Source organism: Salmo salar, chromosome ssa06, assembly GCF_905237065.1.
Source record: "Salmo salar chromosome ssa06, Ssal_v3.1, whole genome shotgun sequence".
Classification (NCBI taxonomy): Eukaryota; Metazoa; Chordata; class Actinopteri; order Salmoniformes; family Salmonidae; genus Salmo; species Salmo salar.
In genome coordinates this window covers 36,072,071-36,091,217 of record NC_059447.1, presented here as the reverse complement: position 1 = coordinate 36,091,217, position 19,147 = coordinate 36,072,071, and the positions used below count along the sequence as shown (strand labels likewise).

The window sequence follows — 19,147 nt, the reverse complement described above, 5'->3', positions numbered from 1 at the left end:
ATAGGCTAGCCTATCAAGGCATTCTCACATTACCATTTGTTATGATCAGTAGACCTTTCCACTTGCACAATCCCTGTCATACTGTATACGGGTTGAAAATGGCAATTTGTCATTGATAAGTGGATTGGAACGCAGTGGCTGTAGAGTAACATGCTATACATGACGTGAGAGCTCAGATTCTACGCTTCACAGCACCGTATCGGTTTTGACTGACAGCTATTCTAAACTTGAGCGCAGTGCGTGACAAGTTTCCCTCATCCCGCACGCTAATTGGGCTACATTTTGAAATTGTCTGGGTGAGGGGAAACGCGTAAATCGAGAGGAGTTGATGTGTTCTGAAAGATGAGACATTGAGTGTTATAATGCCTCTTTGATGTCATACAAGCAAACCAAACACCTGTGAGTCCAAATGTGCACTTCACATTTCCATATTTGAAAACACGTCATTTACAGTATTAACATGTTTGATCCAATGTTACAAGGATGGCATGCGTTACATGCTGACTGAACCGGCCGTGTTGCGAGCGTTGCAGAATAAATTGAGTAGAGAACACACAATTTTTGTAAGAGTTCAAAATGGGTCAGAATTGTACAAAGATATCCAGCAAAAAAATATATAAATGACCATATGCATTTCTGGTAAAATAACAACCCAATGTTTATCTCCCGTGTTTCATGTGTGTTGTGCTCGGTCCCCAAATGTAATATTATTTGTTAACCTGCGTGTCATGAACGCGTCTGATCGGGATAGACAAAATCAACATGCGTGGAGCTGGTTTGGTCAAGGTGTAATACCCTGGGTTGACCTGAACAGAATAATTCCTCCACATTTCTATGGCTATATTTGGTATACAGTGTTATCTGTATCAGCAGAACATTGCAGAGAATGAGTCATCACTGCGTTCTATTTGAGGAAATTGAATCCTCGTGTGTGTGTGTGTGTGTGTGTGTGTGTGTGTGTGTGTGTGTTAGGTCGACCGATTATGATTTTTCAACGCCGATACCAATTTATTGGAGGACCAAAAAAGCCGATATTTATTTAAAAAAAATTGTATTTCTTTTTATTTGTAATAATGAGAATTACAACAATACTGAATGAACAGTTATTTTAACATAATACATCAATGAAATCAATTTAGGCTCAAATAAATAATGAAACGGGTTCAATTTGGTTTAAATAATGCAAAACAGTGTTGGAGAAGAAAGTAAAAGTGCAATATGTGCCATGTAACAAAGCTAACGTTTAAGTGCCTTGCTCAGAACATGGGAACATATGAAAGCTGGTGGTTCCTTAACATGAGTCTTCAATATTCCCAGGTAAGAAGTTTTAGGTTGAAGTTATTATAGGAATTATAGGACTATTTCTCTCTATACGATTTGTATTTCATATACCTTTGACTTGGATGTTCTTATAGGATCTTTAGTATTGCCAGTGTAACAGTATAGCTTCCGTCCCTCTCCTCGCTCCTACCTGGGCTCGAACCAGGAACACGTCGACAACAGCCATCCTTGAAGCAGCGTTACCCAGGCCGAGCAAGGGGAACAACTACTCCAAGTCTCAGAGCGAGTGACGTTTGAAACGCTATTAGTGCGCACCCGCTAACTAGCTAGCCATTTCACATCGGTTACACCAGCCTAATCTTGGGAGTTGATAGGCTTGAAGGGGTGGGTATAATTTGTGGAACGTTACAACAGGAATCTGTTCCAAAAAAAACTTTAAGTAAAAGGTTGCCAACCAACAACGCATCCAAACCTAGCTAACTAGCTGCCGAATAGGCATCAACTCACCACGTAGCTTATTCTTAATGTTTGTCCATAAGCAACCAGAGAGAGGACAGACATTTTTCAGAATAAACGTGATGAGTGAAAAACGCAATGAAATAGACCACTCCCTACCCGGTATCTTATTCTGCCGCTACGACTTTATGCCTTCTTTTTTGGCAACCTTGTTATTTACGAAGTTTTTGGAATAGATTCCTGTTGGAACGTTCCACAAATTATACCCACCCGGCTTGAAGTCATAAATAGCTTGAAGCACAGCGACGAGCTGCTGGCAAAACGCACGAAAGTGCTGTTTGAATGAATGCTTATGAGCCTACTGCTGCCTACCACCGCTCAGTCAGACTGCTCTATCAAATCATAGACTTAATTATAATATAGTAACACACAGATACGAGCCTTAGTCGAATCCGGAAAATATCATCTCCAAAACAAAATGTTTTTTTTCTTTCAGTGAAATATGGAATTGTTCTGTATTTTATCTAACGGGTGACATACCTAAGTCTAAATATTCCTGTTACATTGCACAACCTTCAATGTTATGTCATAATTACATAAAATTCTGGCAAATTAGTTGGAGACGAGCCAGGCGGCCCTAACTGTTGCATATACCCTTACTCTGCGTGCAATGAACGCTAGAGATGTGACACAATTTCATGTTAGCAGGCAATATTAACTAAATATGCAGGTTTAAAAATATATACTTGTGTATTGATTTTAAAGAAAGGCATTGATGTTTATGGTTAGGTACATTTGTGCAACGACAGTGCTTTTTTTTCCGCAAATGCGCTTGTTAAATCAACACTCGTTTGTCGAAGTAGGCTGTGATTCAATGATAAATGAACAGGCACCGCATCGATTATATGCAACGCAGGACACGTTAGATAAACTAGTAATATCATCAACCATGTGTAGTAAACTAGTGATTTATGTTAAGTTTAATGCTAGCTAGCAACATACCTTGGCTTCTTGCTGCCCTCGCGTAACAGGTAGTGAGCCTGCTATGCAGGCTCCTCGTGGAGTGCAATGTAAGGCAGGTGGTTAGAGCGTTGGACTAGTACCCGGAAGGTTGCAAAAACAAATCCCCCCCCCCCCCCCGAACAAGGCAGTTAACCCCCGTTCCTAGGCCGTCATTGAAAATAAGAATGTGTTCTTAATCTGACTTGCCAAGGTAAATAAAGGTGTAAAATAAATAAAACTTGAAATCGGCCGTAATTAATCGGCCGACCTCTAGTGTGTGTGTATAGCTTCTATGTGTGAAAAAGAACTGTTTGGCCATAATGACCATCGTTATGTTTGGAGGAAAAAGGGGGAGGTTTGCAACCTCATTCTGCTTTTGTCATTCAAAATTAGTTAAATTATAGATCTTATCTACAGTGCATTCGGAAATTATTCAGACCCTTTGGCTTTTTCCACATTTTGTTACGTTACAGCCTTATTCTACAATTTTAGGGGGATTCAAAAAAACAATCTACACACAATACCTCATAATGACAAAGCAAATAAAGGTTTATATATTTTTTATATTTATATAAGTGTTCAGACCCTTTACTCAGTACTTTGTTGAAGCACCTTTAGCAACGATTACAACCTTGAGTCTTCTTGGGTTTGACGCTACAAGCTTGGCGCACCTGTATTTGGGGAGTTTATCCTATTCTCTGCAGATCCTCTCAAGCTCTTTCAGGTTGGATGGGGAGCGTTGCTGCACAGCTATTTTCAGGTTTCTCCAGAGATGTTCAAGTCTGGGCTCTGGCTGGGCTACTCAAGGACATTCAGAGACTTGTCCCGAAGCCACTCCTGCGTTGTCATGGCTGTTTGTTTAATCATTTATTTATATAGCCCTTCTTACATCAGCAGATATCTCAAAGTGCTGTACAGAAACCCAGCCTAAAACCCCAAACAGCAAGCAATGCAGGTGTAGAAGCACAGTGGCTAGGAAAAACTCCCTAGAAAGGCAGGAACCTAGGAAGAAACCTAGAGGAACCAGGCTATGGGCAGTGGCCAGTCCTCTTCTGGCTGTGCCGGGTGGAGATTATAACAGAACATGACCAAGATGTTCATAGATGACCAGCAGGGTCTAAAAAATTATAATAATAATAATCACAGTTGTTGTCAAGGGTGCAACAGGTCAGCACCTCAAGAGGAAATGTCAGTTGGCTTTTTATAGCCCATTATTCAGAGTATCTCTACCGCTCCTGCTGTCTCGAGAGTTGAAAAAAGCAGGTCTGGGACAGGTAGCATGTCCGGTGACCAGGTCAGGGTTCCATAGCCACAGGCAGAACAGTTGAAACTGGAGCAGCAGCACAGCCAGGTGGACTGGGGACAGCAAGGAGTCATCATGCCAGGTAGTCCTTGAGGCATGGTCCTTGGGCTCAGGTCCTCCTCCTCCGAGAGAGAATTAGAGAGAGCATACTTAAATTCACACAGGACACCGGATAAGACAGGAGAAATACTCCAGATATAAGACTGACCCTAGCCCACCCGACACAAACTACTGCAGCATAAATACTGGAGGCTGAGACAGGAGGGTTCAGGAGATACTGTGGCCCCATCCGATGATACCCCCGAACAGGGCCAAAAAGGAAGGATATAACCCCACCCACTTTGCCAATGCACAGCCCCCACACCACTAGAGGAATATCTTCAACCACCAACTTACCATCCTGAGACAAGGCCCAGTATAGCCCACAAAGATCTCCGCCACGGCACAACCCAAGGGGGGGGCGCCAACCCAGACAGGAAGACCACGTCAGTGACTCAACCCACTCAAGTGACGCACCCCTCCTAGGGACGACATGGAAGAGCACCAGTAAACCAGTGACTCAGCCCCTGTAATAGGGTTAGAGGCAGAGAATCCCAGTGGAGAGAGGGGAACCGGCCAGGCAGAGACCGCAAGGGCGGTTCGTTGCTCCAGAGCCTTTCTGTTAACCTTCACACTCCTGGGCCAGACTACACTCAATCATATGACCTACTGAAGAGATCAGTCTTCAGTAACGACTTAAAGGTTGAGAACAAGTCTGCGTCTCTCACATGGGTAGGCAGACCATTCCATAAAAATGGAGCTCCATAGGAGAAAGCCCTGCCTCCAGCTGTTTGCTTAGAAATTCTAGGGACAATTAGGAGCCTGCGTTTTGTGACCGTAGCGTACGTGTAGGTATGTACGGCAGGACCAAATTGGAAAAATGGGTAGGAGCAAGCCCATGTAATGCTTTGTAGGTTAGCAGTAAAACCTTGAAATCAGCTCTTGCCTTAACAGGAAGCCAGTGTAGGGAGGCTAGCACTGGAGTAATACGTTTTTGGTTCTAGTCAGGATTCTAGCAGCCGTATTTAGCACTAACTAAAGTTTATTTTGAGCTTTAGCCGGAAAGTAGAGCATTGCAGTAGTTTAACCTAGAAGTAACAAAAGCATGGATACATTTTTCTGCATTTTTGGACAGAAAGTTTCTGATTTTTTTTGCAATGTTACGTAGATGGGGAAAAAGCTGTCCTTGAAACAGTCTTGATATGTTCGTCAAAAGGGAGATCAGGGTCCAGAGTAACACCGAGGTCCTTCAGTTTTTTTATTTGACGACTGTACAACCATCAAGATTAATTGTCAGATTCAACAGAAGATCTCTTTGTTTCTTGGGACCTAGAACAAGCATCTCTTTTTGAGTTTAAAAGTAGAAAGTTTGCAGCCATCCACTTCCTTATGTCTGAAACACAGGCTTCTAGCGATGGCAATTTTGGGGCTTCACCATGTTTCATTGAAATGTACAGCTGTGTGTCATCCACATAGCAGTGGAAGTTAACATTATGTTTTCGAATGACATCCCCAAGAGGTAAAATATATAGGGTCATTGTCCTTTTGGAAGGTGATCCTTTGCCCCAGTCTGAGGTCCTGAGCTCTCTGCAGGTTTTAATCAAGGATCTCTCTCTACTTTGCTCCGTTCATCTTTCCCTTGATCCTGACTGTTCTTCCAGTCCCTGCCACTGAAAAACATCCCCACAGCATTATGCTGCCACCACCATGATTCACCCCAGGGATGGTGCCAGGTTTCCTCCAGACGTGACGCTTGACATTCAGGCCAAGAGTTTAATCTTGGTTTCATCAGACCAGAGTACCTCGTTTTTCATGGTCTGAGAGTCTTTAGGTGCCTTTTGTCAGACTCCAAACGGGCTGTCATGTGCCTTTTTACTGAGGCGTGGCTTCCGTCTGGCCGCTCTACCATAAAGGCCTGATTGGTGGAGTGCTGCAGAGATGGTTGTCCTTCTGGAAGGTTCTCCCATCTCCACAGAGGAACTCTGGAGCTCTGTCAGAGTGACCATTGGGTTCTTGGTCACCTCCCTCCCACCGATAGCTCAGTTTGGCTGAGCGGCCAGCTCTAGGACGAGTCTTGGTGGTTCCGAACTTCTTCCATTTAAGAATGATGGATGCCACTATGTTTTTGGGGATCTTCAATGCTGCAGAATTTTGAGTTCCCTTCCCCAGGTCTGTGAATCGACACAATCTTGTCTCGGTGCTCTACGGACAATTCCTTCGACCTCATGGCTTGGATTTTGGGACCTTTTTTATATAGAAGTGTGTGTGCCTTTCCACATGTCCAATCAATTTCATTTGCCACAGGTGGACTCCAATCAAGTTGTAGAAACATCTCAAGGATGAACAATGGAAACAGGATGCACCTGAACTTAATTTGTCTCATAGCAAAAGATCTGACTATGTATGTAAATAAGGTTTTATTTTTAATAAATTCATTGTTTTTGCTTTCATTTTTTTTGGGGGGGTGGGGTTTGTATAGTTATAAAATACAATTTAATTGGTCACATGCTTCGTAGACAGTGGGTGTAGACTAACAGTGAACTGCTTACTTACGGTCCTTTTCCAACAATGCGGAGTTGAAGACAAATGTGTATAAAATGGAAATGGTGACTTGAATAAAAAGAACAAGTACAAATAACATGGCTAAATACAGGGATTAACAGAACCGAGTTGGTATAGGGAGGGGTCAATTGACTAGCAACGTCTTATGTGGTGTATTAGTAATGGGGGGGGGGATCAATAGTTACAAATCAATCTTTTTGGACGACATTGATATTTGACAAAAGTATTTTTTTTTCTACTGTAGGTAGAGTTAGCTAGCGCTAGTCATCTGTACCTGCACCAAAACTCCTGTATTTTCATCCTATAGCTTGATCTCATCATTTTAAAATGGTGAACCAATGTTTTTAGGATGTTTTATTTCCCTGACTGAAACTCGTTTTTTCATTTTCTCTCTCTCTCTCTCTCTCTCTGCAGCAGACATATAGTGAGCAATATGTTTGGAACATCAAATTGCAATTCTCAATACATATGCTATCGTGATAATATCTTATCGAATGGTCCCTGGCAATTCCCAGCCCTATTGGTTATGTGGGCAAAGAAGCATTTTTGACCAAATTGGGAAATTACAAATTCATCCTCTCTGTTTCTTGCAATTATCTGTTAGCAAAATATAATCTCTAACCGTTAGTTTCAGAATTGCCATTATATTGATAGGGGAGTTCTGCTCAGTCATATAGATCACATTTGACGTTAACCTCAGTTCTCTGACACTGTTGGTGTCAGTTCTGCATTTACGCGCCCTGACGTCAGGGCCCAGTCCTCAGTGGGGCAGGTATGATGCGCCTCTCTCACAGTAAACTCGCCCACTGAGGAAGTGTGAATGGGAACATCTCATAAAGGATTTTCATGGAGCTGACTCATTGGAGGCCTTTCCTGCAATTGCTCGCAGTCCGTCTCTGGTGTTTTTTATTTTATTTTTTAGCTTCTCTTTTTTTTTTTTTTTTTTTTTTTTGTTACGGCTTGCATGACTACATTTCAGTGTCTGACTATCTCTGCTGCTTCGCTTTAATTTTGGTGTTGACGTGCAGGTTTTCACTGGTCTTTAGCTTTGGGATTCCTTCCTCAACTCTGTGTGTGAATTCAAGAACAAAAGTTGTCCTTTACAGTCTTGAGAATTCTCTAGAATCTTCCCAGATTCAGGTGGAATAAGCTCCAGAACATGACCGTTTTTGTCTTTCGCACTGTTGAGTCATTGATACAGCCTAGCCCAGGGCTATTCAACTGTATTCTTACGAGGGCCAGGTGTGTGTGTGTGTGTGTGTGTGTGTGTGTGTGAAGGGAAAAAAAAAAAAAGGTATTGCAGGCAGGCCAGACATTTAACACATGCTATTATTCTTCGGAAGAAATGTATTAAAAAAGCAGCGCACGCACACACCAATAAAGCACTTTTCTTCAAATTAAAGTGGACGGCGCTCAACCAACGTAAGTTGAAGTGCAACCCAAAAAAAATTCTAATTGAGAAGAACAAGGCGCAGCGCTCGCTTACTATTTTAACTATTAAAAGATACGGGTCCGCCCGTTTAAAAAAAAAAATATATATATATATATTTTTTTCCCTTCCAATTTTCCTCCAAAATGACAACCAACTCTAACTGCCTGTAACTCAGGCCCTGAAGCAAGGATATGCATTTTCTTGGTACCATTTGGAAGGAAACGCTGTGGAAATGTGAAAGGAATGTAGGAGAATATAACACAATAGATCTGGTAAAAACTTATACAAAGAAAAAAACAACCATCCTTTTGTATATTTTTTTGTACTATCTTTGAAATGCAAGAGAAAGGCCATAATGTATTATTCCAGCCCAGCTGCAATTTAGATTTTGGCCACTAGATGGCAGCAGTGTTTGTGCGTAGTTTGTCAGATCAAATTAACCATTGCATTTCTGTTAAAATGTTGTCAAGACTGCCCAAATATGCCTAATTTGTTTATTAATATGTTCAAAACTGTGCACTCTCCTCAGACAATAGCATGGTATTCTTTCACTGTAATAGCTACTGTAAATTGCACTGTGCAGTTAGATTAACAAGAATTTAAGCTTTCTGCCAATATCAGATATGTCTTTGTCCTGGGAAATGTTCTTGTTATGTACAACCTCAGGCTAATGCGATTAGCATATGTTAGCTCAACCGTCCCGTGGAAGGGATACCGATCCCGAAGAAGTTAAATTAAAAGATTATTTTAAGTGATTGTTGTCATTTTAAAATAATCTGAATACTAAGCATCTCAATAAATAACACAAACACATGCCAAATTCTGGTCTGAAGGAAGTATTCTTTGAATTAATTTCCCTGTCATTAGGTGTGTTTTTATTTTTGTTTCTCACTCCCTTCTAATAAGTACTTGTGAGTCTCAGACGGGAAACAGAAGGCACATGTGTTCCTGAGTCGTAGAGTTCAGGAATGGGGTCATTATAGTTTTAAACTGTTCAAATGCTAGAGCCAAATTCATATGAACAAATAGACGCTAGAAACTACACTATAGACAACCACCAAAGTACTTGTCATTTTGACACTGAATGTCCGTATTTTGGCAGGGATTTTTTTTGCAGGTCTTTTTTATTAATGTTCAAAATTGCTCACAGGGCTAAATGAATAAACGGGCTGTATCTGGGCCGCCAGTAGAATAGCCCTGGCCTTAAGACTGCAGAGGAATGCAGTCTTGAGATGAATCTCCTCAGTTAGAGCCCAGCTTGATCCACAGCCCAAGATTTACAAAACCTCAGTTTGTTCAGCGTGTTTTGCCTCCCTCCAGGTTTCTTGCAGGTGAGGGTTTCTATTTGGATTGGTTGGCTCTTAATTGGGTCAAGCCCAGCTTACGCCAAACACAGAGGGCCTCTGTCAAACAAAGTTAGCCGCCAAAGTCCTCGACATTAACTGTGCAAGTTCATCCTATGCCCAAAAAAGGTACAGAAAAAAACCCACATTGCGGCTTTTCCCCACCCCTCCTCCATTTGCCTCAAGCTAATATAAGCCCAATGTACGTCAGGAAGCCAGAAAGATACATTCACCTATCAATAATGGGGGTGAGTGGAGAGTAATGGCAGGTGACGGGGTTGGATTAGATTTTTGGCAATGCACGGACTGCTGCTCTACTCTTTTCTCCAAAACTGAGATGCCTAGCTGGATCCCACTCTCCTTTTGTCAGGTGGGCTTAGAATTCTCACAAACTGCCTTTTAGCCAATTGTAGTCATGGTCTTTTGGAGTGGCAGGTGGTGCATCCAGTCTATTCACAGCTTAGAGAGCTCCAGTTGGTCCGAGCTGGTTGCCCAATGGGGCAGCCCAGTGGCAGAAGTTCAAAAAAGCACTTGGCTCTTGTCAATATGCCAAGCAGCAATATTCTTTAAATTAGACCATGGATTCTCTGTCTTTTAAGAGAAAGTTAACTTCTAAGTAAGACTGACTTTTTCATTTTGAATCCGTTTGCAATGCATTTCAACGAGGCTTGTGGTCGGAGCTACTGGTTAAGGAGAAGGAGGATGCTTCTTAATATGCATACATCACTATAGTGAAGGAGATTTACACACAGAGTTTGGCTACACATTTAATAGGGAGCATTTTAGTTGGCACAGATGGAAAGTCCTATCACATCTGCTGTGTTCCAATGGGGACTGGAGAAAGCCCCCTCTTTGATGGGTCCCTGGCCAAGTCCCACATAACCATTTTGAGTTTAAAATGGTGCTGTGACCATCTGCGAATAAAGTGGCTAACATAGCCAGGAATGGCTGATTTGGGATTCCTGGTGCAATGTCATCCATTGTTTCACTCTCCAATCTGAACACAGCAGGCCATCAACAGTTGTTTATTAGCCCAGCTGCTGCCCTTGGTGGGGTCACAGACAATATTATGTAAGAAGTGTTTATCAATTGTGGCATTTTATTCTGAATCATTTGGCAGTATTGTGTATATGTAGGTTACAATGTTTGCTTTGATTCTATACATTGATGGTACGATTTGAAAATGTTAAGTTGCAACTTTATTTTCATGCACATTTTGTCCTGCTGGTTAGTGCCTAGCATGTAAATGTAAGCCTAATGGCTACTCCTCCAGAAGCAGCTAACTCATGAAATAACTTTTGAACATATCTGGTGCAACAAATTGTGCTACACTTGACATCTGTGGATAGATTGCTTCAGAGTCTAACCCACTTGTGTTGGTGGAATGGTGACCCGAGTGAGCTGCTGATGCAGTTAGCCTTGATAATAATTACTTAGATTTACCCCTAATGTGCAGAAACATTTGGTGATAGCAAAGCTTTTCCGATAATTTACAGGATGTGTTTAACTGACTTTGTCTGCCTGCATGAGCCATTTAGCTTGTCTGTCCTCGCACTTCAAGATTCCAATGGTGGCACTGTACACCCCCCCCCCCTTTCCATCAGCAAACCCCCACCCCCCTCGGCACTGGGAACAGCGCTCGATTGGCTCAGTGCTATTTGAATGAACAAGGCCCCCTCCTTTCCCTCTCCTCTCTCTCCCTCCCTCTGCCTTCTCAAACACCCTCAGCTCTTGTCTCTATTTATAGCCCTAGCCCCGCCCCTCCCCTGCCACTCAGCAGCTATTTCCAGCCGCCCTGAGCAGCCCAGTCTGTTTGTAAACTCAGTAGCGCTCCTCTTCTACTTCTGTGCTCTGCAACACGGGGGGGGGGAGAGAAATGAACAAACAAACGGGGGAGAAATTGATTTAGGCTAAGGTACAACCCCTTTTTTGGAAAGACGCTGCAGGTTTTAATTCGTCTACCACTGGTTGAGGTGATGGGTGGTTCTGACTGCTTTCTCCTCTGTGGCAGATGCAGAGTGCAGCAGTGCTGCCTTTGTGAAGAGAACAAGGAAGCAGGAGGACACGCTGCAGTAGGAGGAGAGACTAGGTGGCTAACATTCAATGCCGTCAACAAAAGTCTACCTCCCGAGCACCGTCTACACAACCTCCTAGTGATCTATTTTCAGCTTCTCACTCTCTCTCCCCCTCTTCTCTATCTCGCTCCTCCTTCTCACTCGCCTCTCGCCATTCGCTGATCTCTCCCGTGGCGCTCTCAGATCTTCGCCGACGCAGTGACAGCCAGACTATTGAGCTGACTGTGTCCACGTCTACTCTGCTTGCGACACAGACGACTGGTGCTTTTTGGATGAGATTCACACTGACTTTTTTCTCTTTTTTTGCCTGCTATTTCTTTTCCCCAGCTTGACAGTTTTTCATGCGTGGTGTTTTGAGAAGGCTACGTAACTCCAAGAGGGCGGTGTGTATTTTAACTTTGCTCCTCTGAGTGGTTCAGTGCTGGTCTACTCGCCTCTGGCCAAACTACTTGTATTGTTTCTTCTGTAGCCTGTGCTGGGAACAACTCTCACTGTTCACCTGGAGACACTACAGTTCTGTTTGAGCCATGGAACTTCAAGGGTCTCTCTCCATCAGTTGTTTCATCTCTAGAAGAGGAATTCTGGAGTTTTCTTTAAAGATCTAAGAGGGATTTCGCAGTGTTCACCTTCTCATCTAGTCCAAGGTTTTCTCTCATTTTCTGCAGCTGAAACTTGCCTGGATAGTGTTGTTTTTCTTGTTTTCCCATATGTATTGGAAGGACACCCTTGCATTGGCATGCTTTTAAGGCCCACAGTGCCGGGGCTGTGCGCAATGTTGCAGACCATCTATGAGACCGAGTCCTGCTTCTCCTCAGACGCCGTGTCCAGCAGGGCGCAACCTCTGGAGCTGCTGCCCCAGTCCCAAGTGTCTGACATGCCCAGTGCTGGTGAGTCATACAGGGGGTTGAGGGCAGGGGATGGGTGGGTGCATGTCTGAGCACCTGAGAGGATGTCATTTTTTTTGTAGGACTGTTGTGGTGTTGTGACTGGAGGTGTAGTGTGTTTTTGTCTGTCACTCCATGTTATTGTTAAAGCTGCTTTTGAGGGAAGGACTTTTTTTAAATGAATGCATAGAAACCGACTACGGCCACTCAAGTTTTGGACTCGGTCTCAGTCTTCTACAACTACGTCCTAGTGTGCGCTGAGAGGACGGGGGATGGATTTACTGCTCACCCGTGCTTAAATCAACAGAGCGGAACGGCTATAGAGCAGCATGTGGGTGGTTCTCTTGCATATGTTCCCCTTGTTTACCCGACACCTGTTCAAATAAGTGGATGTGCGCATTTCCTTTGATTTTCTAACCTTCATGAATTGTCCCGCTGGCACTGACCTTGGTACGGTTAATTTGTGAAAAACATGACCGGATAGTGCTGACATTTTGGTAATGGTGATTTAGTCACGTTTTAAAGAGCTATTAGAATATGGGACAGGACCTTTTGGGGGACTTTACCTGGTTTGTGGTTTCCTATAAAATAGGTCATAGATGGATGGGTAGATAATAGGCTAGAAAAAGGCTGTTTCTTTAAATAAGGTTTCCTATTACAACAATGAGCATATGTTTATCATGTCAAGGACTATGCTCAAGATGTTCTCCGCACTTTACAGCTACAAAGTATTTCAGGATTAGACATTTAGTGGGTCAGCAATTTGGGGGGGATACATTTTAGTCATTTAGCTCAGTGTGTTCCACAACCACATCATATAGTACATTTATTTCCTCAAAGTAGCTATCAGCAAAGTCGGCACTAGTAAGGGGGGAAAAAAGTAGTGAGTTTACAAAATGCACCAAGGTTTTTCTGCTCTGTCTTGACACCTTGTACTTTAATCCTGTGAAAAGTTTTAGTAACTTTCCTTTGATGAAGTGTGAGGTGCTACTGAAGGTGTTTTTGCTCAGGTTTGTTAACACCAGCCTGTTACAAAAACTGGATCCTGTGAATTGAGGTCTTTGTTGCCCACTGAGAAGCAGTAGACAAGGCCTTAACGCGTAACATGTTTATTAAAAAGCTCCACCACCACGAACACAGGAAATAGAAGGAATGCCAGGTCCTTTGATCGGCTTAACCAGGATCATAAAGTGACGGGGACCTGACCTGCGGCAACAATGGTTACCCTCCACCGGAAGCTTCCTGGCTGCACCTGTTTTATCAATGTTACCGTTGCTCAGTCCAGACATATAGGTTTTATGATGATCCAACCTCACACGATATCAGTGGTTTCCTCATGTGATAGCCTAATATGGGCTTTGTAAATGTTACCGTTTCTCCAGACATACGCTACCGTTCAAAAGTTTGGGGTCGCTTAGAAATGTCCTTGTTTTTGAAGAAAAGCTAAGAAAATTGTCCATTTAAAATAACACGAAATTGATCAGAAATACAGTGTAGACATGGTTAATGTTGTAAATTTCTATTGTAGCTGGAAACGGTGGATTTTTTTTTTATTTTTATGGAATAGGCGTACAGAGGCCCATTATCAGCAATCACTCCTGTGTTCCAATGGCACGTTGTGTTAGCTAATCCAAGTTTATAATTTTAAAAGGCTAATTGATCATTAGAAAACCCTTTTGCAATTATGTTAGCACAGCTGAAAACTGTTCTGATTAAAGAAGCAATAAAACTGTCCTGCTTTAGACTAGTTGAGTATCTGGAGCATCATCATTTGTGGGTTCGATTATAGGCTCAAAATGGCCAGAAACAAAGAACTTTCTTCTGAAACTCGTCAGTCTATTCTTGTTCTGAGAAATGAGGGCTATTCCATGTGAGAAATTGCCAAGAAACTGAAGCTCTTGTACAATGCTGTGTACTACTCCCTTCACAGAACGGCGCAAACTGGATCTAACCACAATAGAAAGAGTAGTGGGAGGCCCCAGTGCACAACTGAGCAAGAGGACAAGTACATTAGTGTGTCTAATTAAACAGGCGCCTCACAAGTCCTCAACTGGACGCTTCATTAAATAGTACCCGCAAAACACCAGTCTCAACGTCAACAGTGAAGAGGCGACTCCGGGATGCTGGCCTTCTAGGCAGAGTTGCAAAGAAAAGCCATATCTGACTGGCCAATGAAAAGATTAAGATGGTCAAAAGAACAGACACTGGACAGAGGAAGATTGGAATAAAGTGGTATGTAAGTTTGAGGTGCTCGGATCACAAAGAAGAACATTCGTGAGACGCAGAAAAAAATAAAAGATGCTGAGGAGTGCTTGACGCCATCTGCCAAGCATGGTGGAGGCAATGTGACGGTCTGGGGGTGCTTTGGTGGAAGTAAAGTGGGAGATTTGTACAGGGTAAAAGGGATCTTGAAGGCTATCACTCCATTTTGCAACGCCATGCCGTACCCTGTGGACGGCGCTTAATTGGAGCCAATTTCCTCCTACGACAGGACAATGACCCAAAGCACAGCTCCGAACTATGCAAGAACTATTTAGGGAAGAAGCAGTCAGAAGACTAGCTTTCTGTGCTGGCCACTCCATTATAGTCACCGGATCTCAACCCTATTGAGCTGTTGTGGGAGCAGCTTGACCGTATGGAACATAAGTGCCCATCAAGCCAATCCAACTTGTGGGAGGTACTTCAGGAAGCATGGGGTGAAATCTCTTCAGATTACCTCAACAAATTGACAACTAGAATGCCAAAGGTCTGCAAGGCTGTAATTGCTGCAACTGGAGGATTCTTTGACGAAAGCAGAGTTTGACGGACACAATTAAAAATCATTATTTATTACCGTGTCAACGTCTTGATAATATTTCCTATTAATTTTGCAACTCATTTCATGTATGTTTTCATGGAAAACAAGGACATTTCTAAGTGACCCCAAACTTTTGAACGTGTGTGCGCTCACTCACACGACTGCTTTTCTACAATAATATCCTGCCTCTAAATATACCCCCGCTTAATAGGACTATGCTCTAATTACTACGACTAACAATATCAGGTAAGAAGAGTCAACTCCCACTGCAATATTTTTTGCATGGGATAAAATGTTTGTATATTGCTATTATTGATGTATAAGGATTTCTGATCGGTTATGGGCCTATCACAATCTAAAAATCAGAAATTATTTTAGATAAGAGAAAAGATTCAGCAGAAGGACTTCTATTTGACCAAGCCAGATGGAGTAAGTTAACATAATAAAAAAGGCTTATTGTGTATATCTAATTATAATCTAGTCAGCTCAACAACATAGCATATCTAGAGCGAAGGTTGTCAGAGACTGTTGGTCAGTAGGTAATGCTTCATAACAGCCAGCTGAGGTGAAGACAGTTCCAGGACAGTGCCTGTGACACATCCCGTTGATTGTGGAGTGCAGGGCAGGTAGCAATGTAGGTAAGGTAAGAGATGATTGTCTGGGAACACACCACACATGTATAGACACACACCCAACTCCACCATCCCAGACATGGGTGTGAGCACAGCACGGGGCTGGTAAACAGGCGTGACATGCCTGGGTGCTCATTATAGCACTGGAACATAAGAGGGGGGAGAGTGCTGCGGGTTGACAAGCCCTGGTGGTGATGGGGGGGGGGGCGGGGGCAATGCTATATTTAAATTTGTCTTCATTTAGCAGCCTCTAGGAAGAAAATAAACCTAGTACTCAAATAATACTGTGAATTTTCCCCCACACATCACTGTTGGTGGGTAGCAAAAGTCCTCTACTTGTGGGGAGTAGACTATACAGGACAGCTAGAACACAGCAGGCCTGCTCCTGCAGTCAGTCCCTCCATTCATTTTTACCCCTCACATAACTCTTGCATCCATCTTGAAACTGAAAACGTACACAGAACATTCCAAATTCATAAAACTGTTACCCAAGGCCCCATATGATTCATAATGCGGTTTGAATGGACTAAATAAGCCATTTTGGACCACAGCGAATCAAGCGGAGTATGACTAAATGACAAGAGGCTTTTTTTAAAGACAACCCCTTCTTAAGACAACCCCTTAATTAGGCCTATCACAAGGCACATCTAATTTGAGCATGGCAAATTGAAACACAATCAAGGATTTCTAAAAAGATTAGACCTACTAAATTAGCTCCTATTCAAACTACCAACCATCATATCCAAGGAACCAGCCTAGTACCTTGCCTGCATAGTGTGGAAGAATGAGGGCTAATGGTGGGATCATGGGTTGTTTCAGAAAGGGGTTGTCGGTGTAAACGGGACTATCAAACATTCCATCTCAATAAGGATCTGGACCACATGAAAGGCCCTAGTGATTCCTGGTTGGATCACAGTTCCGACGCATACGTCTGCACTTGACTGCTCATAATTACAGGTCCGTGTTGCAGTGAGGGTTGTGGGCAGCCCCCAGCAGCTGGCTGCAGTGTGTAGCCTTGCGCTAGCAATATACCCTGCTCTAAGAAAAACATCTGCAAACTCCAAAACCATTTTGACGTAGCAACCGGCCCAGAGCCTCAGAACATGCAGGGCTTTAAAAAGGGCTCCATCTGTATAGCTGGATTGCAACAGTCATGACAGAGTTGGCAATAACTGAACTCAAGTTTCAATACCAGCCTATTGCCTTCTCAGCCTTATTAATTGAGTCTTTTTGAGAACATTTTTCAACTATGTACAATTTGCATCATGTGATTACTGTGATCACTTTGACACATGGGCCAAAAGAGAACAGGGCTGTGAACAATTACAAGGTAGTGACTGAGGCATAACTGTGACAAAGCACCTTGTGCCACTAAACCAATTGGTTAGAAGGCATGACTGTGAAAGTGTGTTGTGGCCTAGCGACCTTGTTCTTGGCCCCATAAATCCCTTGTTGACATCACCACAGCATCATTCAAAGAAACTGGGACAAATCAATGTTCTACCTCATCCAATGAGAATAGACATCTGACCGATGTACAAGGCAAAGTGGAGGGTGGTGACAGCCAGCTGCAGGAAGAGGGAGATATCATAATGAAGTCACAGGCTGATCACTGAATGTCATCATGTTCAAGTGAAATGACCAGGAGGGAGAAACAGATTCATGTTTGCATGCCAGTGATTTCACATGGTGTGTTACAATGATATAGCCTAATGATGATATAGACCTCCAAGCCAATATCAGCTATATCAGATCTCCAAGTGTATGCTGCTCCCAAGTCTAGCCACTAAGTCTAGCAAGACGAAGGAGTTGATCGTGGACTATAGGAAAAGGAGGGCCGAACAGGCCCACATTAACAGGGCTGTAGTGGAGCGGGTCGAGAGTTTCAAGTTCCTTAATGTCCACATCACCAATGAACGATTATGGTCCAAACACACCAAGACATTTGTGAAGAGGGCACGACAACACCTTTTCCCCTTCAGGAGACTGAAAAGATTTGGCACAGGTCCCCAGATCCTCAACTGCTCGGCATCTGACCGTAAGGCGCTACAGAGGGTAGTGCATACGGCCCAGTACATCACTGGAGGCCAAGCTTCCTGCCATCCAGGATCTCTATACTAGGCGGTGTCAGAGGAAGACTCCAGTCACCCAAGTCATCGACTGTTCTCTCTGCTACCGCACAGAAAGTGGTTCTGGAGCACCAAGTCTAGGTCCAAAAGGCTCCTTAATTCTACCCCCAAGCCATAAGACTGCTGAACAATTAATCAAAATGGCCACCCGGACTATTTACATTGACCCCCCCCCCCCCCTTTGTTTTTACATTGCTGCTACTCACCGCTTATTATCTATGCGTAGTCACTTTACCCCCATCTACATCTCGACTAACCTGTACCCACGCACATTGACTGAGTACCGATACCCCTTGTATATAGCCTCGTTATTGTTATGTGATTTTCATGTTACTTTTAGATTTTATATGTATTTAGTAAATATTTTAACTCTTTCTTGAACGGCATTGTTGGTTACCGGCTTGTAAGCAAGCATTTCACGGTAAGGTCTACACCTGTTGCATTCGACACATGTGACAAACATCTGAAGAGTTAATGTTCTGCTGAAGAATGTGCTGTTTACTGTTAAATCACTTGAATCAGCTTGAAATACAGTAAACATTGAATAAGTCTGAACATCGCTTAAATGTACTTCTAACACGCAATGACATTTCTGATGCTGATTCTTAAAATACAGGACATGTAGCCTAGTTTGTGTGCATGAACATGTCGACTACTCCGTAAGTAATATAATTACAGGAATATTTTCAGGAGAGCAAGCCAGTGACAAATCAATCTAGTTTATTTAGCTCACCTATCACCTAGCTGTAATTGCCACCCTACTCAGGAGTTCATTGATTTTATTATTTTTTTTCTTTGAAGAATGTCAGTGTGATTTTTGTCTGAAACAGAATGGCAGGTTTGACAGGGTCAGGTATCTGGTTGCTGCAAATTCATTCAGTCACCCATTCAGTTGCAAATCTGTAATCCATCTAATCTCAAATGAGTCACTCTGATCTGCAGCAGTAAGTGCTGCTTTTCCATGATCTAAATCAAGGTTTGATTACTACACAATATTGCCAGGCCTCCCAAGTGGCGCAGCGGTCTTATGCACTGCATCAGTGTTGCGGCGTCAATACAGCCTGGGGTTCGTTCCCAGGCTGTGTCCCAACCGGCCGTGACCGGGAGTCCCATAGGCCGGCGCACAATGGGCCCAGCATCATCCGGGTTAGGGGACAGTTTGGCCGGGGGGGCTTAACTTGACTCCTCTCGCTCAAGCGACTCCTTGTAGCG

General features: G+C 43.1%; 1 protein-coding gene across 9 annotated transcripts in view; it reads left to right on the top strand.

Moving 5' to 3' along the window:
- LOC106607176 (histone deacetylase 5) overlaps positions 1-19,147 on the top strand; it is a 79,701-nt gene that overhangs the window by 18,483 nt on the left and 42,071 nt on the right. For 5 of the 9 annotated variants that reach the window (XR_001329164.2, XM_014203845.2, XM_014203844.2 and 2 more), the window contains exon 1: positions 11,308-12,380. The exons of 2 other annotated variants lie outside the window; for them this stretch is intronic. Coding sequence is in view for 6 of the 7 variants with exons in the window: in XM_014203845.2 (XP_014059320.1) it covers positions 12,230-12,380 (151 nt within the window). In the remaining variant the exon portion in view is untranslated. Of the gene's footprint in view, positions 1-11,306; positions 12,381-19,147 lie in introns of those variants that run through there. 2 more of the 9 variants (XM_014203846.2, XM_014203843.2) reach the window with 1 other exon arrangement.